This window comes from Hyla sarda, chromosome 1 (assembly GCF_029499605.1).
Source record: "Hyla sarda isolate aHylSar1 chromosome 1, aHylSar1.hap1, whole genome shotgun sequence".
NCBI lineage: Eukaryota > Metazoa > Chordata > Amphibia > Anura > Hylidae > Hyla > Hyla sarda.
In genome coordinates, this window is record NC_079189.1 from 198,420,006 (window position 1) to 198,446,287 (window position 26,282).

The window sequence follows — 26,282 nt, forward strand, 5'->3', positions numbered from 1 at the left end:
AGCGACGTCATTATGCCGCTGTGTGCGCCATTCCTATTGGATGGTGTGCGCAGCAGCGTATTGACATCATCGGAGAGGGCCGAGAAGACACCGGAAGACCAGCGCTGGACCCGGAGGGCACCCCGGAGCATCGTGGAGGGGTAAGTAATACTTACCGCACCACACGGGGAACATTAAGCTGCTATCCGGCAGCAGCTTAAGCATTTGGCGCTGCCGGATAGCACTTAATGCGATGGCCCCGACATAAAAAAGCATCGTATGTCGATGCTGACATCGACATGCGATGGCCTCTGAGAGGCCATCGTATGTCGATTTCATCATATGTCGGGGCCATCGTAGGTCGGGGGGTCACTGTACTTAAAAAAATGACAGAAAACATGCAGCTCTGACCTGCATGCTCTGTATGAATTTGGTGCATTCAGCACTGTTTGTAGACCTAAATGTCCCCAGTGTTTCAGAGTATGCTTGTGATTGCCAGACTATAGGAATGCAAGGTAAATGACTGTCAGCAGGGGGACATACTGGGAGTTGTAGATGGACAGCAGGAAGAAAATGTACTTTGTATGTTACAGCATTATTGACATTAATATATTAATTTATTTTTGCTGATAGGAAGATGTTATTAACACTCAATGTGGCTATGATGTCAGGCAAAAGCCAGTAAGTATGAGTTATTACTTATCTGCACATAATGTTTGGGAATTTGCAGAGATCTGTTATTGCATTAAAGGGGTTTTCTGAGCAAATATGTTTTATCCTCAGGATAGGCCATCAATATCTGATCAATGGGGGTCCAATACCTGGCACCCTGCTGATCACCTGTCAGAGCTGTGACACCCGCAATACACTGTGATTTGGAAGCAGATGGCTCTATACATTGGGAGTAAAGCTACAGTGTGTAACAGCAGCCCCATGCGAGTCTAGTATTAGTCGCCTAACCTCCGACTTTTGTCACACAGGCTAATGTTTACCTAGACTATGCCCACACAGAGTATTTGGTTGCCATTTTAGGCCAAAACCTGTAGTGGAACTGGCAGAGAAAAAAAACTATGGAAAGATTTGCACCTCTTCTTGTAACCACACCTGTATGATTGATGATACTAACATGTTAGTTTAGAGTCATATTATTGCTCTGAAGACGTGTCAGAGACGTGCAGTATTAAAGCCATGAGCGTACGTGCCGTATGAATACTATGTGCTCATGTGCAATATAAATGCTATGAATGAATGAGCAGTATGAATACTATGAGCGTATGTGCAGTATGAATTCTATAAGCATTAGTGCAGTAAAAATGCTATGAGTGTATGTGCAGTATGGAATATGAGCATACGCACCATATAACACTATAAGCGTACTTGCAGTATAATGCTACGAGCGTACGTACAATACATTGCTACGAGCGTGCATGCAGTATAAATGTTATGAGCGTATATGCGGTATAAAATCTATGGGCGTAAGTGCAGTATAAATGCTATGAGCAAATGTGCAATGTAAAAGCTATGAGCGTATGTGCAGTATAAATGCTGAGTGTGCGATCAGTATCGACGCTATGAGCGTACGTGCAGTATAAATGCTATAAAAATAAGTGCAACAAACATACTATGAGTAATGTGCAGTATAAATGCTATGAGCAATGTGCAATATACATTCTATGAGCGTACGTGCCGTAAAATTCTGCGAGCGTGCAATCAATATAAACAATTTGAGCGTACGTACAGTGTAACGGCGATGAGCGTGTGTGCAGTATAACTGCTATGAGCAAACGAGCAGTATAAATGCAGTGAGTGTATGTGCAGCGTAAATGCTAAGGATGGACATCCAGTGTGAAAGCTGTGAGCGCAAGAGCAGTATGAATGCTATGAGCTTGCGTACATTATAAATGGTATGAGCCTATGTGCAGTATAAATTCGAAAAGCGTGCGTGTAGTATAAATACAATGAGCGTGCGTGCAGTAGAAATAATGAGCGTGCTTGCAGTATAAATACAATGAGCATACATGCAGTATAAATACATTGAGCGTGAGTGCAGTAGAAATACAATGAGCGTGAGTGCAGTAGAAATACAATGAGTGTGCGTGCGTGCAGTAGAAATACAATGAGTGTGCGTGCGTGCAGTAGAAATACAATGAGCGTGCGTGCAGTAGAAATACAATGAGCGTGCGTGCAGTAGAAATACAATTAGCGTGCATGGAGTATAAATAATGAGCGTGCTTGCAGTATAAATACAATGAGCGTACGTGCAGTATAAATGCAATGAGCGTACGTGCAGTATAAATACAATGAGCGTGAGTGCAGTAGAAATACAATGAGCGTGCGTGCAGTAGAAATACAATGAGCGTGAGTGCAGTAGAAATACAATGAGTGTGCGTGCGTGCAGAAGAAATACAATGAGCGTGCTTGAAGTTGAAATACAATGAGCATGCCTGCCGTAGAAATACAATGAGCGTGCGTGGAGTACAAATACAGTGAGCGTGCGTGCTGTAAAAATAATGAGCATGCTTGCAGTAGAAATACAATGAGCATGCTTGCAGTAGAAATACAATGAGCGTGAGTGCAGTATAAATACAATGAGCGTGTGTGCAGTATAAATACAATGAGCGTGCGTGCAGTAGAAATACAATGAGCGTGCGTGCAGTAGAAATACAATGAGCTAGCGTGCGTGCATGCAGTAGAAATACAATGAGCATGCCTGCAGTAGAAATACAATGAGCGTGCGTGCAGTAGAAATACAATGAGCGTGCGTGCAGTAGAAATACAATGAGCATGCGTGGAGTAGAAATACAATGAGCGTGCGTGCAGAGTAATGTAATTAGCGTGCATGCAGTATAATGGAAACCATACTAAATGATAGGATTGTGGGACATCTAAAATACCATGGATTGCAAGATGAAAAACGACATGGGTTTACTTCAGGGAGATCATGTCAAACAAATCTTATTGATTTTTTTTGACTGGGTGACTAAAATAATAGATGGCAGAGGGGCAGTAGACATCGCATATCTAGATTTTAGTAAGGCTTTTGACACTGTCCCACATAGAAGACTTATCAAACTACAGTCATTGAGCTTGGACTCCAATATTGTTGAGTGGATTAGGCAGTGGCTGAGTGACAGACAACAGAGGGTTGTAGTCAATGGAGTATATTCAGAGCAAGGTCTTGTCACCAGTGGCATACCTCAGGGATCTGTACTAGGATCAATTTTGTTTAATATCTTCATTAGTGATATTGCAAAAGGTCTCGATGGTAAGGTTTTGCTGATGTCACAAAGATATGTAACATTGTTTATGTTACTGGAGGGATACACCAAATGGAAAAGGATTTAGGCAAACTAGATGAATGGTCAGAACTCTGGCAACTGAAATTTAATGTGGATAAGTGCAAGATAATGCACCTGGGGCGTAAAAACCCTTGGGCAGAATATAGAATATTTGACACAGTCCTGACCTCAGTATGTGAGGAAAGGGATTTAGGAGTAATTATTTCAGAAGATTTAAAGGTAGGAAGACAATGTAATAGAGCAGCAGGAAACGCTAGCAGAATGCTTGGATGTATAGGGAGAGGTATAAGCATTATAAAGAGAGAAGTGCTCATGCCGCTGTACAGAACACTGGTGAGACCTCACTTGGAGTATTGTGCGCAGTACTGGAGGCCGTATCTCCAGAAGGATATAGATACTCTAGAGAGAGTTCAGAGAAGATACTAAACTAGTACATGGATTGCAGGACAAAACTTACCAGGAAAGGATAAAGGACCTTAACATATATAGCTTGGAATAAAGAAGAGACAGAGGGGATATGATAGAGACTTTTATATACATAAAGGGAATCAACACGGTAAAGGAGGAGAGCATATTTAAAAGAAGAAAAACTACCACAAGAGGACATAGTTTTAAATTAGAGGGGCAAAGGTTTAAAAGTAATATCAGGAAGTGTTACTTTACTGAGAGAGTAGTGGAGGCATGGAGTGGTCGCTGCAAATACAGTGAAGGAGTTTAAACATGCATGGGATAAGCATAAGGCTATCCTCCATATAAGATAGGGCCAGGGACTATTGATAGGATTCAGATTATTGGGCAGACTAGATGGGCCAAATGTTTCTGATCTGCCGACACATTCTATGTTTCTAATAAGCGTGCGTGCAGTAAACATGTAAAAAATTTTATGAGCGTGCGTGCAGTATAAATACAACGAGCGTGCCTGCAGTATAAATGTAACGAGCGTGCCTGCAGTATAAATGTAACGAGCCTGCCTGCAGTATAAATGTAACGAGCCTGCCTGCAGTATAAATGTAACGAGCCTGCCTGCAGTATAAATGTAACGAGCCTGTCTGCAGTATAAATGTAACGAGCCTGCCTGCAGTATAAATGTAACGAGCCTGCCTGCAGTATAAATGTAACGAGCGTGCCTGCAGTATAAATGTAACGAGCGTGCCTGCAGTATAAATGTAACGAGCGTGCCTGCAGTATAAATGTAACGAACGTGCCTGCAGTATAAATGTAACTAGCGTGCCTGCAGTATAAATGTAACGAGCGTGCCTGCAGTATAAATGTAACGAGCGTGCCTGCAGTATAAATGTAATGAGCCTGCCTGCAGTATAAATGTAACGAGCCTGCCTGCAGTATAAATGTAATGAGCCTGCCTGCAGTATAAATGTAATGAGCCTGCCTGCAGTATAAATGTAACGAGCCTGCCTGCAGTATAAATGTAACGAGCCTGCCTGCAGTATAAATGTAATGAGCCTGCCTGCAGTATAAATGTAACGAGCCTGCCTGCAGTATAAATGTTACGAGCGTGCCTGCAGTATAAATGTTACGAGCGTGCCTGCAGTATAAATGTTACGAGCGTGCCTGCAGTATAAATGTAACGAGCGTGCCTGCAGTATAAATGTAACGAGCGTGCCTGCAGTATAAATGTAACGAGCGTGCCTGCAGTATAAATGTAACGAGCGTGCCTGCAGTATAAATGTAACGAGCGTGCCTGCAGTATAAATGTAACGAGCCTGCCTGCAGTATAAATGTAACGAGCCTGCCTGCAGTATAAATGTTACGAGCGTGCCTGCAGTATAAATGTAACGAGCGTGCCTGCAGTATAAATGTAACGAGCGTGCCTGCAGTATAAATGTAACGAGCGTGCCTGCAGTATAAATGTAACGAGCGTGCCTGCAGTATAAATGTAATGAGCGTGCCTGCAGTATAAATGTAATGAGCGTGCGTGCACTTTTTCACTGCTCTCCTAACGGCAAACTACATATAGCTTGCAGCAAGCACATAATGCTTCCTCTGGGGCACATGTGACCTGGCATGGGACCCAGCGAAGTTCAGAGGTCACTAGCGCTGCTGCACAAGGTAAGGATGCACAGAGTTTGCCCCACAGAAAACGATCATAAGCATTTTAATAATAGTAGTGAGAGCCAGGGCGGTAACTCTGGCCCCCTGACGGGAACCTGAAGCAACACCGTCCAGGCTCACGGCCTTACCCGAGCGTGACCTCCAATTTCTGTATCCGATCCAGCCATTGCTACGGGCAGAACCAGTGCACCTGTTGCTCTCGAAAGGCAGCACAGGGCAGGTCTAGGCAGCAAAATATTGGAACCATTCTTCGCAATGTAGCTCATAGATAGAGGCTCCGGGACATTGAGCAGCTGCCAGAGCTTCCAAACTGGCAGGAGATTCAGACGTCTGCTGCCAGCCACCGGATACAGGATCATGCTGCCGCATTCCTTCTCGCCAAACGCTCGACACGCCCTGACCTGTATGCAGGGGGGCGTTATATACTCCCACGTCCCTCCCACAAATACAGCCCAAAAGGCTTACACTTCTTAAAATGACATCTGAAGAGAATAGCACTGTATTAGTTCTTTATTATTATTATTATTATTATCTTCATTATTATCATTATTATCTGCCCTAACACTGATTGTAAACTGTCAGCATGTTCCATCAGTAATGGAATTAACATTTTATCATCTTCAGTTTTCGACAATTTTTTTTTATATCAACTGGTGCCAGAAAGTAAAACAGATTTGTAAATTACTTGTATTTAAAAATCGTAATCCTTCCAGTACTTATCAGCTGCTGTATGCTCCAGAGGAAGTTCTTTTCTTTTAGAATTTCTTTTCTATCTGACCACAGTTCTCTCTGTTGACACCTCTGTCCATGTCAGGAACTGTCCTGAGCGGGAGAAAATCCCCATAGCAATCCTGTCCTGCTCTGGACAGTTCCTGGCATGGACAGAGATGTCAGCAGAGAGCACTGTGGTCAGATAGAAAAGAAATTAAAAAAGAAAAGAACTTCCTCTGGAGCATACAGCAGCTGATAAGTACTGGAAGGATTACAATTTTTAAATAGAAGTAATTTACAAATCTGTTTTACTTTCTGGCACCAGTTGATTTAAAAAAAAATGTTTTACTGCTACATTCCAATAGTGAACATGTTTGGGCATTTTATGTATCTGCGTGTAATGTGTTTCCATTCATTTAGGTGTCACTGTCCTTTATTTTCATTCATTTAGGTGTTAGTGTCATGTATATTAACTTTTAACATGCAGATATTTCACAATTTAAGGTCAGTCATTAGGTATAGCTGGGTAAAGTGCACTTCACTTATCGGCTTGGCGGGCATCCAACGGATTACAGGTTTTGAATGCTAAGCCGGGGCTTCTGTGATGAGACTTCCACCAATCTCATAAATATACCTGGGAGAAGCAAGCTTCAGACCACAGCCAATTGCTTAATCTCATTGAAGGAGTGAGGTTTCCATATACTTATAATGCCAGGGAGTGAGGCACTATGCTGCACGCTTCTCAAGGCTATATCTAGAGATCGGTGAGGGTCTTAGCTCTGAGGCTGTGGCCTTTAAAACCTTTGAAATGTCTACATGACATCTCAGAAGTTTTTTTTTTTCTATGACCGTTACTCATTAATATTTATTGTAAGAATGTACAGTGTTTCTAGTATGAAAATATTTTTAAAACTGATTTTCTTCTCTTGTAGGAACTTGACCAGCAAGCAACCATACATACCAAGGGCTGTGTTCCTCAGTTTGAGAAGTGGCTGCAGGATAATCTTACCATTGTAGCTGGCGTGTTCATAGGCATTGCATTACTACAGGTAAATGGATGCAGTACTCAGGGACCACAAATACCCCAGATAACAAAATAATGCTCAGTTTAAAAAATAACCTTGCGAACTTCACAAATGCATCTTTCATACATAGTATTAAAGGGGTTATCCAGGAAAACTTTTTTTTTTATATATATATATATTAACTGGCTCCAGAAAGTTAAACAGATTTGTAAATTACTTCTATGAAAAAAATCTTAATCCTTTCAGTACTTATGAGCTGCTGAAGTTGAGTTGTTCTTTTCTGTCTAAGTGTTCTCTGATGACACCTGTCTCGGGAACTGTCCAGAGTAAAAGCAAATCCCCATAGCAAACCTCTTCTACTCTGTGCAGTTCCCGAGACAGACAGAGGTATTAGGTAAGTAATTTACATATCTGTTTAACTTTCTGGAACCAATTGATATATAAAAAATTTTTTTTCCTGGAATACCCCTTTAAGTAGATGATAATGACTTTCATCTGTCTCCTGAATATTGAAGTATTAGTATCATCCTATTCAGAGGTTGAGGCTGGAGTCACTCACAGGGTAACTGCTGTAATTTCTGTTTCAGCAATATTATTCACATTTTCAAAGGTCTCTTGTGCTGCTTAGAAAATATGAAAATATGTGAAAATTCATTTTTGCGGCACTTAAATTTTTTTTTTTTTGCAGCCATATTGGATTTTTCTAGCCAAAATTGCAGAGTTTGGCGCCAGATTTTACATCCCAGAAAATTCTGGCAGAAACATCTCATTAAATATTCCATGGTTACTAGGGCCCAGACAAGCGATAACTGTATAAATAAATAGTTTTTGAGCTTAAATGTGAGTGCAGGTGCAGTGACCAAGAAAAAAAAAATATTTTTTTTAATAACATTTTACAATAATAATTACTTATTTTTTTAATAATTACTTAAATAACATCTCTTCCCCAAAAAACTAAGAAACAAAATCAATAAAACTACAACGATTTCTGTGATTTCTACACAAGCTGATGTGAAATTAGACAATATATGTGGACACGCCCACTTTTACAAAACTGACGTGAACAGTGTAAACCGTGGCACAAAGCTCTTTGAAAATGTGGATGATACTTTACACGCCAAAATTGATTATTTTTTGCCGCAAAATTCTTTGAGAATCTCCCCCTCAGTGTTTTGTGGAAAAATTCAGAAGTTTTTGCACCTTTTTTTTAAAACAAAGGCAGAAATGGATTCAAAAGGAATGGGGAATATAAAGGAAGGACTTCATTCTTCCTTTTCTTTCCGTTCTTTTACAATCATTTAGGAGTTACTACTCTTTATAGACAAGAATGGTTAAGGCCTTTTCCACAGTGACATTGCTTGTTATTTATAGTACAATCCAGGAGTCTTCATGTACAATTACAAAACCTGCAAGAAGCAACCCTTGACCATGCAATGTGTACACATCTGACAATGATTCCCAGTAGATCCACTGCAGCCATTGACTGTAACCTATCCATACTATTAATTGAGATGGGTGGTCTAGACAATCACTAGGGATTTGCCTCATCTGATACTTTTATAGATTACATTTATAGATTACATCATGCCTCTTCACTTCTCTGCAGGCAGGCACTGTCACCAAAACTATATTTTTAAAAAACAATAGAGCCATAGAAAAGAAGTATATCTCTAATACGATTTCATTGTTTTTTCCCACAGTTTCCCTTAGAAAACTGCTCCTATAAAAATGGCCACGAGAGGTCCTCATAAAATGTCCCCCACCTGTTACTATGGTCTTTCCGACGTTAGCAACATCAGCTAGTCGGTCGGAATACAGGAAGTGAGGGGGAGGCTTTACAAGCCAGTGTGCACTCCCTATGTGAGGATCTCCAAACAAACTGAGAGCAGAGGAGAGGAGGCAGTGTGTGATTGGCTGAGAGGAGGCCACACCCCCTCACACCTCCTCAGCTCTCAGCAGCATCCAGTGAAAGAAGGAGAACAATTCAGTGCACAGGTCCGTCCATAGCATAAAGGAGAATAAGGAACAAGTGTGACAGCATGATCTACCTCATACAGCAACATATACCCAAGTAGTAAGGAGATGGGGAGGGTGTTTGTTACAGTGTGCCAGCTCATTATTAAGGATATTACTTGAGGAGGACAGCTGACAGCTCAGTGACACACAAAGAGGGAGGAAGTTTAGTCATGTACAGTGAGGGCAAGAGAGGAGCACGCCCCCTGCCTGACAGAAGATGGAAATTCAGTGTGATCTGATATAAGCTGATTTTAAAAGAAATACAGAAGCTAGACACATAAAAGTTATATGTACATGATCAGGATGAGGTACTGAGTAACATTAAAACTTTTTTTTTATTTTCTGTGATGTGATAGGTACGCTTTAAGTTAGAACACCACCACTAAATTGAGCAATATAATGGGGATTTAATATGGCATGTGTGTGTCAGTTTTATGTTGTAGAAAAAATGATTCATTTGTGCATTTTTCCAAAATATCTTTTTATTATCATTAAGTATCATATACAACAATGACAACAGGGCAATGTAAGAAACATCTCGTCAGTATGAACAAGTACTTACAACATTGTAAATCACGAAACATAGTCACAGGTGTCAACATCGTCCCATGACATCCGGAATGAGCTCCCACAGTAAATACAATCAAGCTGAAACTACACAGGTCTGAGGTAATAGACAGGCATGAGAAACAGTCGTTATCTAAGTGAGAAATGACCTCTGAAATCCAACGGAGCTAGCTGGAGCGACACCTACTCGTAGTCATGAGACCAACATATAAGTGGATCAGAGGCAAGAGTGAGTCGACCTGAGACTAAGAAGGTGGTAGGGGTTTTGAGGAGGAGAGGGGAACGGAGGGAGAAGGAGGAAGGGAGGGAAAAGGGGTGGGAAGGGAGGGAAGAAAAAAAAAGGGGGAGCATAAGGGACATGGGAAAGGAGAGGAGGAAGAAAAAGAAAGGGCAGGCAAGTCAAAGAGTGAATCAAGTGTGTGGAAATAGAAAGGAGGGAGGGAAGAATAGAAAAGAAAGACAAGAAAAGAGAGTGGCTAGGACCACAGGCTGAAGGCGGCATATAGTGAGGTTCTCTCGTGGTGCACATACCTGTCCGGGTCAGTCCCCAATCGTCCATCAATGAACCCCTCGAGTCATCCAAGTGCCGGGTTCTGAAATCGGGCGAGGACACAAAGGCCAGCCAGGGGGCCCAAACCTCATGAAATTTGGTGCATTGGCGTCTGGAGTCCGCCAGCAGCTCCTCCATTCTACAGATGTGCGATACTTCCCTAAGCCAAGATGAGTGAGTGGGGGCCATAGAGGACTTCCAGAGTCTGGGAATTACTGATCTGGCGGATAGTAGTAGGAAATGTGTTAGTTTGGAAGTAAGTTTGGATGTGTCTCGCGGCAGGATCGAGAGTAGTATGACAGTCGGGTCCCTTGGGAGGGTTAGAGAGGTGAGTGTGCGGATTGTGTCTAGGACGGAGGCCCAAAAATCATCAAGCATATGGCAGGACAGCCATATATGCGTCATAGTTCCTCCCCGATGTCCACATCTCCAGCAAGAATCCGAGACAGATGGGTAAATACGGGAGAGAAGAGCAGGAACTCTATACCAGCGGGATATTATTTTATAATTTAGTCTTGTGTATCCTGCAGGAGATGGACGATCTATGACAGAGGGTCAATGCTTTGCACCAGTCAGCATCCGAGAGCACACCGCCAATTTCCCTTTCCCATGCTGTACGGAAAGGCAAAGGAGCGGAGGAGCCCGTGCGTAAGAGCAGTGAATATACTACGCTCACAGCATGGGGAACAGTGTTGGAGGTGGCGCATAAGCTTTCAAAGGTAGTGAGCTGTCTATGCAGATTGAGGGAGGTTTTGTTGGAGTTGTAGAAGTGTCGTAACTGGTTGTACTGGAAGGAGTGTAGAATAGAGTGGGGAGCATCGCCTAAGATGTCCGGGAGAGACCTCAGACTATCCTGCGATAGGACAGAGGAGAGAGTGGTACCCTCCAATCTATGAAAAGATAGAAATGATGTGGAGGAAAGGGCCGGGGGGAAGGCGGGATTCCCAAAGATGGGCGTTAGTGGTCCGTCTGGTGTTATCAGGGAGTGGCAACCCAAATACGCCGAGTACGTTTTAGCTATGGAGTCCATCACTGGAGGTAAGGTGGAAGCGGAGCGGAGGATAGAGTGGGGCTTTACTGTCCATAATAAATTTCTAAGGGGCGTTCCACTAGAGCGCCCCTCAATTCTGACCCACAGCTTATTAGAAGTGTCCTGGAAGCTGTCCAGTACACGGACTAGAACGGCCGCCAGATAGTACGATAGGCAGTCTGGTAACACCAGTCCCCCATCAGTTTTGCGTCTGTATAGTAGTTTCCTAGCAATACGAGGCCTCTTGCGTGCCCACACAAAACCCGACTGGAGTGCAGAGAGTTCTCTGAAAAAAGAGCGAGGCAAGTGCGTCGGAACCCCAGCAAACAAGTAGAGGAGTCGAGGTAGCACGTTCATCTTAAAGATATTTATCCGCCACAGCCAGGAAAAGTCCCTGCGCTCCCATCTGGTTAGGTCATTACGCAGCGTCTGCAGCAGAGGGGGGAAATTGACCTTGAAGGTGTCTGCAAGGTTAGAAGGCACATGTATGCCCAGGTATTTTAAAGCTATTGATTGCCATTTAAACGGGTACAGAGATTTGAGGAGGGACACCTCTTGTGAAGCGAGGGTAATATTTGTGCATTTTTTTAATGTTCTTACGCCAATGCTTGCCTTTTCGTAAATTAAATGGGCAATGTTTGGCTGGGTGGATGGTGGCATTGCAGCTCAATGTATTCACTATATTTTAACACTGATATAAGTGTAAATTATAGTGGACATTAACACCAGCTTGTAGATTTTTGTGAGTGGTGCGTGGACAGTCACAGATGTGCCACAGTTATTGAAAGGCCTAAACTGGGTTATAGGGCGGTGAAGAGCTTGAACCCCTTAAGGACGCAGCCCATTTGGGCCTTAAGGGCGCAGACAATTTTATTTTGACATTTTCGTTTTTTCCTCCTCGCCTTCAAAAAATCATAACTCTTTTATATTTTCATCCACAGACTAGTATGAGGGCTTGTTTTTTGTGTGACCAGTTGTCCGTTGTAATGCCATCACTACCTTTACCATAAAATGTATGGCGCAACCAAAAAAATACTATTTGTGTGGTGAAATTAAAAAGAAAACTGCAATTTTGCTAATTTTGGAAGGTTTAGTTTTTACGCCATACAATTTATGGTAAAAATGACATGTGTTCTTTATTCTTTGGGTCAATACGATTAAAATGATAACATACTTTTCTATTACTTTTGCGCTTAAAAAAAAAAAATCGCAAACTTTTTAACCAAATTAGTCCATTTAAAATCCCCCTATAACTTTTTCATTTTTCCATATAAGCGGCGGTATGAGGACTAATTTTTTGCGCCGTGATCTGTACTTTTTATTGATACCATATTTGCTTATATAGAACTTTTAATCCATTTTTTATAATTTTGGGAAATAAAATGTTATAAATAAGCATCTATTTTGGACTTTTTTTTTATTTTTACGTTCACGCCGTTCACCGTACAGTATCATTAACATTTTATTTTAATAGTTCAGATATTTACCCATTCGGCGATACCAAATATGTATATAAAATATTTTTTTAACACTTTTTGGTGGTGAAATAGGGATTTACGTTTTTATTGGGGGAGGGGGTTTTTCACATTTTTTTTTACTTTATCTTTTTACTTTTTTTACTTTTATTTTTACACTTTAATAGTCCCCATAGGGGACTATTTATAGCAATCATTCGATTGCTAATACTGGTGAGTGCTATGTATAGAACATAACACTGATCAGCATTATCGGTCATCTTCTGCTCTGGTCTGCGGGAAGGCAGATCAGAGCAGAAGGCAGCGGAGGCAGGTGAGGGGACCTCCTGCTGCCGTGCTGGATGATCGGATCGCCGCGGCAGCGCTGCGGGCGATCCGATCATCCATTTTAATGACCGCGATGCTGCAGATGCCATGATCTGTATTGATCACGGCATCTGAGGGGTTAATGGAAGACATTAGCGTGATCGTAGATGTCTGCCATTACGGGCGGGTTTCTGGTGGCGATCAGCAGCCGGGACCTGCTGCGCATGATCCGGGCATCGCTCTGATGCTCACTCTTATGCTTAGGACGTAAATGTATGTCCTGGTGCGTTAAATACCACGTCACCAGGATGTACATTTACGTCCTGCGTCGTTAAGGGGTTAAAATGGGTCACTCACTCATTTTGTTGGCTTCTTTGCAGAGTTGGGACGGTTAATTCTTGTATTTATATGGAGCTCTCACGTCATAGAAAGGGGCAGGCCAAGGAGTGAATATTGATGAGGCAGGGAAGCTTCCCGACTCTGATGCGTGCTCGAGCACAATATGAATAAAAGAATAAACAGTCTGAACTCTGCACAGAAGCCACCAAAATGAGTGAGTGACCCTTCATTTTAAAGCTATTAACCCACACTATTACCCACTTTATTGGGTAGTGCGGGTAACCAGCTGTCACAAAAAAATACACTAAAACAGAAATTTACCAGGTGACATCACCTTAAACTTGTAGCTTTGTATTTGCAAAAATATATGCAGAACCCCCTTGTTAGATAGGACTATTGACTTGTATATTCAGGTCTTTTATATTCATTTATCAGCATGTATATATTACCTGCATATACTAAGCAGCTTTATAAAATTCCATAAATGTTTTTGCCAGTTTGGAGTTTGGTTTAGTGCTTTCTCTTTCAAATTCTCTTTGTTCACTGTGTGAATTACCGACTCAGTGCTGCAAAGAAATGCATTAGTCATCAGTCCCCTGTTTATCTTCAAAGTATGACTTAGCTTGGAATAAGTCACAGACATCCAACAGCTGCTTTCTTTTATATATTATCAATGTTATGCCACAAGGGAACACCATCCATGTTGATACAATAGAGGGCTGGGTACTTGTATAAAGTTTATGGCAACTAACGATTATTTGTCAAATTGATTAGTTGACTGATTATTTGTTCGATTAATCAACTAATCGAATAAATATGCAAAATAACAAAAAAAGGACATTTTAAAATTTTCTTCACAAGAATACATACACTAACCTTTACAAAACAAGTGGATGAGTCTCATCATCACAAAAACTTTACATTGCAGTATAAAAAAGATGGGGGCTGCTATGTTGCCTGCAGCAGAGAAGAGGCATTCTGATGGTGTGGAGGTTCCTGGTATACACAAGTAGGATCTTGCTAGTTTTGCCAAAGTAGGATATTTTTCCTTGTTACTCTTCCACCAACCCAAATGATTGCCATCCGTGTAAAAAGAGGCTTTTTAGCAAAATAGGACTGGACTTCAGGGATGTGGAAATCCTATCGCCCGACGCCCGGGACAAGCAGTTCTGGGTGCCGGGCAGGTGAATTTTTTTTATAGATTTAGCATGTATTGGGCAAGCAGGGACAGACCGACTTCCCCCGTACTTTAATGCCGGTGTGAGGCGCAGGAGCGGATGCAAGTCTGCACCTCACACCGGCGCTCAGAGCCCCCTTATCTCACTAACCCCCCCCCCCCGGAGGATGGAGGACGCAGCTCTACATTACACAAGAAGCAGGGGGAGAGCGAGGACGTACACAGCTTGGTACACAGCTCCATCCCCCGCACACAGCTCCTCCCCTCCCCCTGCTCTGTCTCCACAGGACCTAATCTACCACGGGGAGGTTAAAAGTTTGCACAGGGAAAACACAGAGCAGTGGGGAGGAGAGAGAACGTCCGGTGTGAGGTGAGATTTTCAAACCCATGCAACCTCACACTGGCCGGCGGGTCTTTATTGTGCCGGGACTACAGCTCTGATGTCCACTCATGGCCAGCTCAGGTGAGGAGGCCGAGAATGCGGACGGCAGCGGCAGGAAGGGTGGTTCTATATGTATGGTGTGAGTGGATGTGTGATGTGTGTATGTAATGTATGATGTGGAGGGCAGCGGCGGGTGTATGTATGATGTGTGCATATGTATGGTGTGAGTGTATGTGTGTATGATGTATCTGTGATGTGTGTATGTAATGTATGATGTGGGGGGGCAGTGGTGGGGTGTGTGTGTGTATGTATGATATGGGGGCAGTGGCCAGTGTATGTATGATGTGTGCATATGTATGGTGTGAGTGTATGTGTGTATGATGTATCTGTGATGTGTGTATGTAATGTATGATGTGGGGGGGCAGTGGCAGGGGTGTGTGTATGTATGATATGGGGGCAGTGGCCAGTGTATGTATGATGTGTGCATATGTATGGTGTGAGTGTATGTGTGTATGATGTATCTGTGATGTGTGTATGTAATGTATGATGTGGGGGGGCAGTGGAGGGGTGTGTGTGTGTGTGTGTGTGTGTATGTATGATATGGGGGCAGTGGCCAGTGTATGTATGATGTGTGCATATGTATGGTGTGAGTGTATGTGTGTATGATGTATCTGTGATGTGTGTATGTAATGTATGATGTGGGGGGGCAGTGGCGGGGGTGTGTGTGTGTGTGTGTGTGTGTGTGTGTGTATGTATGATATGGGGGCAGAAGCCAGTGTATGTATGAAATGTGTATGAATGAATGTTTTGTACAGGGGAGGACTGACACGTCGGGCAGTGCCCAAGGGCCTGTGTCTTTATTGTCAGTGGCTTCTGGCCACGTGCACTAAATTGCACCCCCAGAATCCCACCCTTCATACTCGCCTGCCAACCAAGAGCCCCACGGATGCACGCAAACACGCCCGAACCAAAACTACAACTTCCAGCATGTTGCACCATAACCTGAACTGTAGAACTATAAAGTGCACCATGCTGGGAGTTGTAGTTTTGGTTCGGGTCAGCTGCAGAGCCATAGGCTGCATCAGGGCATGCTGGGTGTTGTAGTTACTAACTGCAATTCCCAGTATTCCTTTACACAGCCTATGGCTCTGTAGCTGACACAAACCAAAACTACAACTCCCAGCATGTTACACAATAACCTTAACTGTACTACTATAGAGTGCAACATGCTGCAACACTCACACAACCATAGGCTGTATCAGGGCATGCTGGGTGTTGTAGTTATCTAGTAACTAAATGCAACTTTTAGCATTTTCTGGCACATACATTTTTTGACACATAAATTAGAGTAAATAAAATGCATCACATAAACTGGAGAAGCAGAACACCCCCCCCCCCCCAGTAACACAGCGGCGTTCAGTGGTCTCCAACCAAAAGACTCCATATATAAGTCCCTATGAAGACTGAAAAATAGTGATTAAAATATTTTAAAAAGTGCGTATATATGTGAATAAGCCCCTAAAAAGTTTCCAATTTTCTTTAAATAACAATAATGTACAAAAATAAACATAAGTGGTATCGCTGCATCAGGCGTACAAGGAGCTAGCTACAGTTCTCCCGCCGCTAATAGCCTGGCATGCTGCGATCGCCGTGGCCGCTATTAAACCATTAGATCACCACTGTCAAAGTTGACAGCAGTGTCTAAAGGAATCTTATAACCATCCCTGGTGGTCTAGTGGGGGGGGGGGGGGGTCGTACTATTTTGGTTGAAATTATTTTATCTACCAGGACAAGTGGATTTTCTTGAGGGACAAGTAGATTATGTTCCGCTTTAGTCCCTTGGACAAGTAGTTTTTTTTTATTTTTATTTCCACACCCCTGGGACTTATTCCTTAGTTCTGTACATCCTCCTCCACATGTCCCTCTGTGTCTTTTTCACTGCTGCCACCAGACTTCTATCTGTCTGACAACCACAGATAGAACACACAGCTGCACACATTGCAGAATGGTTGGAGTAGGTTGCTTTTAAATTTAACATACCAGCTATAAAAATAATTGCCCTGGTCCATCACAATGCTGCAAATATTGTGGTTACTGCAAGCATGTTGGAGGAGAAGCATGGATTGTCCAGTACCCGCTGCACTAGCGCACTTTACAGCTGGTTATTAATGTTGCTTTCAAGGACTAGCCAGCAGCAAGTTGAAGGAGAAGCAGAAGCAGATAGATATGTTGGAACAAAAGCTTTATCAAGATGGAACAGCACTTACTATATGCTTGACAGACTCCCTGAACAAAGGTGGATGGTAACTGCAACCCTGTCAGACCCATCAGTTACCCAAAGGGGCAAGCATTATCAGGATCTAAAGCCGGAACAATGGAGAGTTCTTGAACTAATAGCTGCTTAAAGGGGTTATCCAGGAAAAAAACTTTTATATATATATATATATATATATATATATAACTGGCTCCAGAAAGTTAAACAGATTTGTAAATTACTTCTATTAAAAAATCTTAATCCTTTCAGTACTTATGAGCTTCTGAAGTTAAGGTTGTTCTTTTCTGTCTAAGTGCTCTCTGATGACATGTGTCTCTGGAACTGCCCAGTTTAGAAGAGGTTTGCTATGGGGATTTGCTTCTAAACTGGGCAGTTCCCGAGACACGTGTCATCAGAGAGCACTTAGACAGAAAAGAACAACCTTAATTTCAGAAGCTCATAAGTACTGAAAGGATTAAGATTTTTTTAATGGAAGTTATTTACAAATCTGTTTAACTTTCTGGAGCCAGTTGAAATATAAAAAAAAGTTTTTCCCTGGAATACCCCTTTAAGCCTTTTGAATGTACCATGAATGTACCATGTTTCTAAGTGGCCAAAAATATACAACTCTGTCTTTCATGCCTGCACTTGTCAAGGGGTTGTTGGGTTCAGTGAGTGTGCTTCTTTAGCATATTTGGGCATGAAGAACTTCCTAGCCACTGCAACGGACTAGCAGCTTCTGAGTTTTTTAATCTGCTGTTTTTCCTGTCCCTAATAGGGCAATTATTAACCTCCAGTTGTGCGGTTTTGAGAAGATAGAATCCAGAACTTCCAAGCTGAGTAGTACAGAAGAAGTCATATGTGCCTGAGAGACTGCAAAGTGAGAAAGTGCTGCATAATAGTGGTGAGTGGTGTGGGGAGTAGTGGCTTATATAGTTTAGGTGAAGATAGAATTCTTCCAATTCTGAATTCTATCTGTTCTCACATCCGCACCACTGGAGGTTAATATTTGTCCTAATAGGGGCAGAAAAATAACAGCAGATTAAAAGACTTACACGTTAAGCCACTTCTGACTTCCCACACCACTCACCACTGTTTTTCAGCACCTTCTCAGCTTGCAGTCTCTCTGGAGGCGCTGGAGGTTTATAGACTTATTAGGGACAGGAAAAACAGCAGATTAAAATGCTGCTGAGTTGCTAACTATGGGCACAGAAGGAGAGGCTGAACAAGCAAATGCTCACTACTTCTTCTACCGTAACTTTCAGTGCCTATGTTATTCTTTTGGAAAGCGAATGCTTAGTCTACTTCTCCTAAAGCCACTTCAGTTTGCACTGAAGTTGAATTCCTGTTGCAGAATCTCATCCGATCTGACTCTCATTTACTGGTAAGTGCAGCGCTGTATAACCACAATGTGACCTGATCCTGTATGATCTGAGGACAGAAGCAGCAAAGAGGACACTAAAGAGGGATGGGTCCTGCAGCCTTTTCTATGGCATTGCGCAGCTCACATTCCACATGTGCCTGCTCTTCTGCCTTCCTTGCAGGGTCAGTACAGCAGCGCCATCTGACTTCTGTTGTACGCCAGAGGTCTCTAGTGTTTTCAGCCTGCTTCCAACACGGCCTCCTGTCGGAACCATAGTCATGAATCGCTACAGAAGATCCTAAGCCGGTGTTGTGTAATTTATTTATGCTTCAAAGTATTTTATTAAAGGATTTAACAGGATACAATCTTTATGGATCAAATGATACATCCAAGATTTTTCAATACTGAAGTATAAATGCAAAAATATACATTTCAGAACATATAACAGTTATACTAGCCGAAGCTATGCAAAATGAAATACTAGAGACATATGCATTGGATAAAAGGGATTCTCTAGAGAAGAGAACATCATGAGGTGGACAACAGAGGCGTGTGTAAATGCTGATAATAGATTTGGCCTTAAAGCCTCACAGTCAGCTAGTTCATCACATTATGTCCAATGCTTTAACAGCAGATGTCTTATATATGAACATGTCATACAGAATAGGCAAGAGATTTCTCCTTCTAGAAAAGAAAGTAAAGTAGAACTTTAACAAGAAACCCACACAACAGGTGTAACAAAGGTGGATACTGCTATCTATGTTTCGTGTTCGATATCTATAGAGTGTAGATTGTTGTATATAGAGTACTGGTACTGTACTATAGTCAACTATTTTACAGTATAGAATACAGCGGGGAAGTGATCGTGGAATGTGTCTCATCCCAGTATGTCCTCCAACACCTCCATATATCATTGAATTTCTTAAAGCTCCCTCTTCCAATGGCCCAGATTACATACATGGGCAATAGTGAGTTGAAGCTCTGTGATTGTAGGACATGTCAATGATTTCCAATACCTAGTTATCACTAATTTAGCCATCACCAGGATTTTGCATACCAGAGTTCTAACAGTAGGAAGAAAGTGGTCTAGTCCAATTAGGAGAAGAGCTAGGCTTGGTGTTAATGTAAACCTAACTTTGGTAACCTTCAGGATTAAAGATTCTACCTCAGTCCAATATCCCAGTAAGCCCGGGCATCTACACAGAATATGTAACAGAGTACTTCTCACAGAACACCCCCTCCAACAGTGATCTGAGCAAGTTGGGTACATTTTGTGCAGTCTCGTTGACGTATAATACCACCTGAGATGTGTTTTGAGAACCGCCTCAACATGTGTGACACTTAGCAATGATTTGTAGATGTACTTATACGAGTTCAACCACTCCGCTGAGGAGAAAGAGATATTAAGGTCTAGTTCCCAAACCCTCATCGCTTGTGTATGAGTGAGCTCACCATGTGAGGCCAATTCTGAATAAATTGGCTGCAATCCCGCCCTCCTCAATATGAAAAATCTAAATAAGGATGCATTCAACCTTGGGGAGGGTTATTCTGCAGAAAGTGCTTTATCCTTAAATAGGGGAATAGTAACCTGGAAGGTAAGCGATACTTATGCTGAAGATCTGGAAATGGTATCGGGCCACTGAAGGTATACAACTGGTGCATGGTTGTAACGTCATGTGACAACCACGAGGCAACATTTAGGTCGGGGATGGCAAGCTTCAACATAGATAGAGGGGCATGATCCCTATAGGAGGAGGATTCCGCCCTGCTCAGATTATGACATAACTCCCAGCATATAAAGATATAACATGGTCTCGATTATCGATAGCTACCCCTTGTATTCCACAATCCGTCCCCACCGCCTGAGCCAACGGCTCCAAAGATAAAATGAATAGGAGAGGCGACAAAGGGCACCCTTGACGGGTGCAGTTGGTCAGGCGAAAAGGATCGGAAAGGGTACCATTTGTGAAGACCTGAGCTGTAGGGTGAGAGTACAAAGCACTAATTGCTGTAACTATACATCCAGTGAATCCCATCACCTCAAGAACTTTAAAGGCATATGTCCAATGAAGGCAGTCGAACGCCTTTTCGGCGTCCAAGGCTACCATAATAGCAGATTGTTTGGTTCTATTAATGTGGTGTAGAAGGTTTAAGGCTCTACGTGTATTATCAGAAGACAGGCGGTTCTTAACGAAACCCGTCTGATCTTCTTTAATTATATAGGGCAGGACCTGAGCTAGACTAGCCGCTAAAATTTTTGCATATATTTTAACATCACAATTTAATAAAGATATAGGGCGGAAATTTTGTGGAGCATCTGGGGTCTTGCCTGGTTTATCCAAGGTGACTATCAGTGCCTGTTGATTTTCTACAGGGAAAGATCCGGATACTACAGCCTGTTGGAAAAAATGTTGCATTGGGGATGCGAGGATAGATGTAAATGTCTTAAAGTACTCATTAGTCAGTCCGTCAGGACCAGGAGACTTCCCACTCGGGAGGGAACGTATGCACTGCGTAATTTCAGTTACAGTTACAGGCGAGTTCAATAGGGATAACTGTGGAGGCATTTAAGATGGCAGGTCAATAGAGACCAGGAAGCTATCTATGGGCTCTAAAGACGGCTGCGGTGTATTGCTATCATCCTTCAAATTATATAATGATTCATAATACATTCTGAATCGGTTTGCTATGTCCTTTGGATGAGTATGCTCTCTATTCCACAGGTAGAGTATTCTCGATTTAGCTTGTCTCTTTTAAATACAGGAGGCTAACAATTTCCCTGCTTTGTTAGAACAAGAATAATAGTGGGCCTTAGTCTTTCTCTGTCGTTTCTCAATATCCACAAACAACCTCTCCCTTGTCCTCAGCTCCTGTAACTGTAATTTATGGGCTGCAGTTTGGCGTGATTTATTAAGAGATTCAATTTGTCGGATGTCTAGCAGTATCTTATTTATGTCAGCTAGTCTGGTTGCTTTTAGCTTCGCACCCAGTCTTATAAATGTACCCCTAATAAAGGCCTTATGGGCATTCCAAATTGTGGACGGCTGCATGGATGTGGTGTTATTAATGGCAAAGTATTCTTTCAGGTCTGACTCTAGGACACGTGAGTGGGTGGGGTGATTCAATAGAAATTGGTTTGTATGCCATACATGTGTTGAGGGGATGTTAGAGCTCTCCTTAAACACAACCATCACTGGGGCATGATCCGACCATGTAATTTGGCCGATAGTGGTCAAAATTGCGTCTAACAGTAAAGATTTATCCAGTAAAAAGAGATCAATCCTAGAGTAGCTATTATGAGCGGTTGAATAAAAAGTATAATCCCTTTCACTAGTATGTTGAGCTCTCCACACATCATATAAATCTGCATTGCGTAGTATGTTGAGGAAGTCTTGGGAACCCATGCGAGAACCAGCTGTGCTATCCCAATCCCCATCCAACAGATTATCAGCCTACCCTCAAAACACTGGTCAACCTTTTTAAGAGTCTTGTGTAAAAACCTTCCTTGGTGCGAGTTGGGGGCGTAAAGAGAAACTATGGTGTAAGTAATATTGTTGAAGTCTCCCACAACTATAGAGTAGTGTCCATGTAGATCAGCAACATGTTTCTTCAATGTGAAAGCAATCGTACTTCGTATAGCAATAAACACACCTCTCACTTTAGAAGAAGCATGTGAGTGAAAAATATTGGGGTACGCAGAATGGCGGATCCTATGCGCATCCCTGTCTAGTAGGTGTGTCTCCTGGATGCAAATAATGTCTCCTGCCGACTGTTTCATTTCAGACCATAAAAGAACTCTCTTATGAGGGCTATTTAAACCATTAACATTGAGTGACACTACTTTCAAAACCATCACTACTCACAAATCAATGCATTTAGACCGTACTCCACATATGGAACTAAGAGCAGCAAGTAGCAACACTGCATAATCTAGCAGAAGATCCACCTAGAGGAACAAAAATGAGAGAACATGGCAAAACAAAACATCAAAGGTAAGAAAGCAAGACAAATTGTTCAGAAGAACCTGCAGAGCTCTGCAACTGCAGAACACTTGTAAGGGAGCATAGTTCACTTGTACCGGTGCAACTAAATAGGCTGCAATCAAAAGAAAGGGACCACTGTGGTTAAATCACTTGACTGTTCCCACCCTTTGCCAACCCGATTCCACTCTCTCAGGAGGAGAGCTAGGAGATTGATCAAGTCCTCCAGAAATGTTCCATTTAGTCAGTAGCTTGTGACCTTCCTCAGCCGACTTGATGACATGCAGAACATTGTCTTTTTGGATTAAAAGACGTACCAGAAATCCCCAGCGGTATAAAATCTTGTTGCGCAGAATGGAGGTGATAGGGGAAAACAACCGCCTTTGCTGTGGTGTAGCTGCTGATAAGTCATTGAATAAGGTGATTTTACCGAAATCCCCATCTAGTGGCGGAAGTTTTCTAGCCGCAGTCATCAGCTCATCTTTTATATGGAAGTAATGCAGTCTTGCAAATACATCCCGGGGAATATCCTCTGCTAAGTGGCTGGGCTTTGGAACCCTGTGGGCCCTATCAATAGTAAGATCCAATGCAGTACAATTAGGGAGAACCAGCTTAATAAAGTCCTGCAGAAATGACTTAAGGGCTGAGGGAGATACAGACTCTGGTACCCCCCGAAACTTCACGTTGTTCCTGCGCGACCTATCTTCAAGGTCCGCCATCTTAACTCGCATGGTAGCAACCTCGGACTCTAATTCATAGTGGGCATCAATTAAAGCATTATGGAAAGTTGCATATTCTCCCATCTTCGACTCAGCAGGACCCACCCTCTGTTTCACCTCTTTGAGGTCGGCTTGCACAGGGTGTAGCATATTAGCCACATCCATATGTATCGAGCGCTGCAGGGCTACTAGCATATTTTTCAGTGCCAATTCAGTAACTGGCCCCTCACTGATAGGGTGGCTTGCCAAGCAGTCCGCAGTTAAGGGAGCATGAAGATGACTCACCCCTTCGCCGTCAACATTTCCGCCCTTCTCATTAAGGCGCTGGCGTTGTATAGCTGGACTCCCTGAGTAAGGAGATGCCGGGGCCGAGGCAACGGCCCTGTCTGCGCCACGCCATGGTCTGTTGCTTTCCGGCATTGCGTCCGGCAGGAGGATGTCCGAATGTCCCGGAGAAGGAGACGGAGGCACAGAGGAGCTCCTCCGGTCATGTGGAGAAGGGTTGAGGTTGCGGCTCACGCTGCGGTTAGAAGTAGAGGAGTCTGACACCACCGGGGAAGAAGGGCCGGCGCCATCTTGAGGATCCAGCGGGTCCACGGAGACATAGAAGTCTGTGAGTTTGCGAAGCCGAGCGCCGTACTTCCCCCTCTTTCTGTTCCTAGAGGACATAGTTAGCTTTTAGGGTCAATCGGGGTAGGGTAATAACACTGTGGAGGGTCCACAAGTTGCTTAAGTCGCTGCGGCATGGAGCTCTCAGTTCAGGCAGCCATCACCGGCCAGAGCCAAGCCACACCCCCTGTGTAATTTATTTAAACATTTTACTTATCAACTAATCAGAGCCCAATGAATTGATAATACAAATCGTTGACAACAATTTGCATTTTCAATTTTTATCGATCACATCGATTAATCATTGAGCCCTAGTAAAGTTACAATGTTCAATAAATGCATCTGAACCTAATGTAAGGATCCAATTACATATAACATTGTACTTAACATACAGCTGTATTGTAACTCAATTTTATTAGTCATCAAAATAGGGGCTATACCTGAACATTGCTATTGTGATCCATAGTTACACTGAACAATTAAGTTGGCTGACAGCCATCACTCCCTCATATACGTGTTTGAATCAGTCACATTTATTCCTGGAAGAAGAATATAATTTGTCACACAGGCAGGGCTTTTCTCATGGGTTAGGGGGGAGGGGGGGGGGGAGAAGGATCAAATTAAGATCAATGGTCACCACAAGCTGCACTATTACTGCATTACAGAAACAAACTGGCCTAATGGAAAACACCTTTTTCTTAGATTGCAGTTTCTATTTGACCAATGGCTAAAAAATGCGTCAACAATGGATGGGTCAAGCTTAAAGGATTACTATTATTTAAAAAAAACCTTTGACAAGTCACATAATAGGTGACAAGCTCCAAAGATTTACCACAGAATCTGTCTCCTGTGGAAGACCAGCAAGTTGTGAGAAAAGTTCTCAGCCTTGCACCTTTCTTGGCTCATTCAGGCTGATCAAAGTTTTTGACGTCTTAATGTTATGTCAAAAATATTTGTAAAGTTGCACATTTTTGGCACATTGCTCAAAGATTTGCAACCATTTTTTTTGTTTTACCAAAGCCTACACAAAGACCATCGATACATCCTACCCTTTAAAGATAATTCGTCAGCTAAATACCAGGTAAGGAGCTGCAGATCCGGGCAGATGGGCACTAGGGGGTTAACATTAACCATACCTTGGTAGTTTTGCTGAGCTGCAGCAGCACACCTCATTTCTTCCCCTACAATCCTGTATGATTAATGTACCAGGCTTAGCTCCTAGACCTGTATGTCAATCATCGATAGGAGGGCATCAGCTGGTGCTGAACTGAGCATGTACCCCTCCTTCCTCCACCAGTTTGAATCTTCAACTGCTAACAAAAAAGCAATGTTTCTAAAGTTATAAAAGTTAATCAGCAGAACTTAATATATGGTTAATTTTATCACCCTGGCACCTATGTGGTGGAATCTGCAGCTCTGTACCTGGTATGGAGCTGATGGATTGATTCCCTTTAAAGGGGTATTCCAGACAAAAACATTCTATCCCCTATCCAAAGGACGGCCATCACGCCCCCTCCCATAGACATGAATGGAGGGGGCGTGGAGTGACGTCACGTCCCCAGTTCCAGAAACCCGGAGGTTTCCGTAACTGGAGACGCAGCTCCCGCATAGAATGCGGGTGCTGCAGGGAGATCGCGGGGGGTCTCATCGGTGGGGTCTCAGCGATCAGACATCTTATTCCCTATCCTTTGAATAGGGGATAAAATGTTTATGGCTGGAATACCCCTTTAAATTTACTAAGAGCAGGAGTGTAAATATTTTTTCCCCCCATATGTTAGTACTAAGAAGTACTTGAACACAATAAGAAAATGCTGCAGCAAACAGGTTTTTAAATACAGGTTGGTACAGCTCCATAATACAGATTTGTCATAGTGTGGTAATCCGGGTCGGCTCTGACTATAGGCAAAATAGAGCGCCCTCGTGATGGGGGCGCCACTCTCCCTGCTGCAGTAAAGTTAGCCAGCATCCAAAGCACCCGTCCATCTGTAGCACCTGCCCATCAAGCAAAGCCCTGCCACGCTACCCCCAACCGTACTAGAATAGTGAACATTTTTCAGTCTGCTCAAGGAGCGCAGCGCCACTTCCAAGGCAGACAGGGGCGATCACTAAGGTCAGGTCTGTCAAACAACCTGACATAGCGTGTGCCTCCATACATTGGGAGGAGCCAATGGGCGGGGTCAATGGGTGGCAAAATTAGCTTTTGCCTAGGGTGGCAATAATCCTTTCACCAGGCCTGACTGTAATGTTTTCCTGTGGAGTTTTTCATACCTCTGTGTGATGCTGTATGGTTGTACAAAGATTTTACTGTATGTACTCCAAGTACTCCCAAATGAAAAAAATGTGTGCTATTCTCCATCAGATGCATTATAAACACTGATTTGCCTCTTAGGTAGATTGAAAAATCCTAACCATTTTTTAGCATCTGTATAAG

The 26,282-nt window shown here is 42.8% G+C and overlaps 1 protein-coding gene across 4 annotated transcripts in view; it reads left to right on the forward strand.

The window, feature by feature from the left end:
• Nucleotides 1-26,282, forward strand: part of TSPAN5 (tetraspanin 5) — a 218,781-nt gene that overhangs the window by 190,293 nt on the left and 2,206 nt on the right. For 3 of the 4 annotated variants that reach the window (XM_056567067.1, XM_056567095.1, XM_056567085.1), the window contains 2 exons: nt 613-660; nt 6,992-7,108. In XM_056567067.1, coding sequence (XP_056423042.1) covers nt 613-660; nt 6,992-7,108 — 165 coding nt within the window. Of the gene's footprint in view, nt 1-612; nt 661-6,991; nt 7,109-8,784; nt 9,861-26,282 lie in introns of those variants that run through there. The other variant, XM_056567077.1, reaches the window with a different exon arrangement.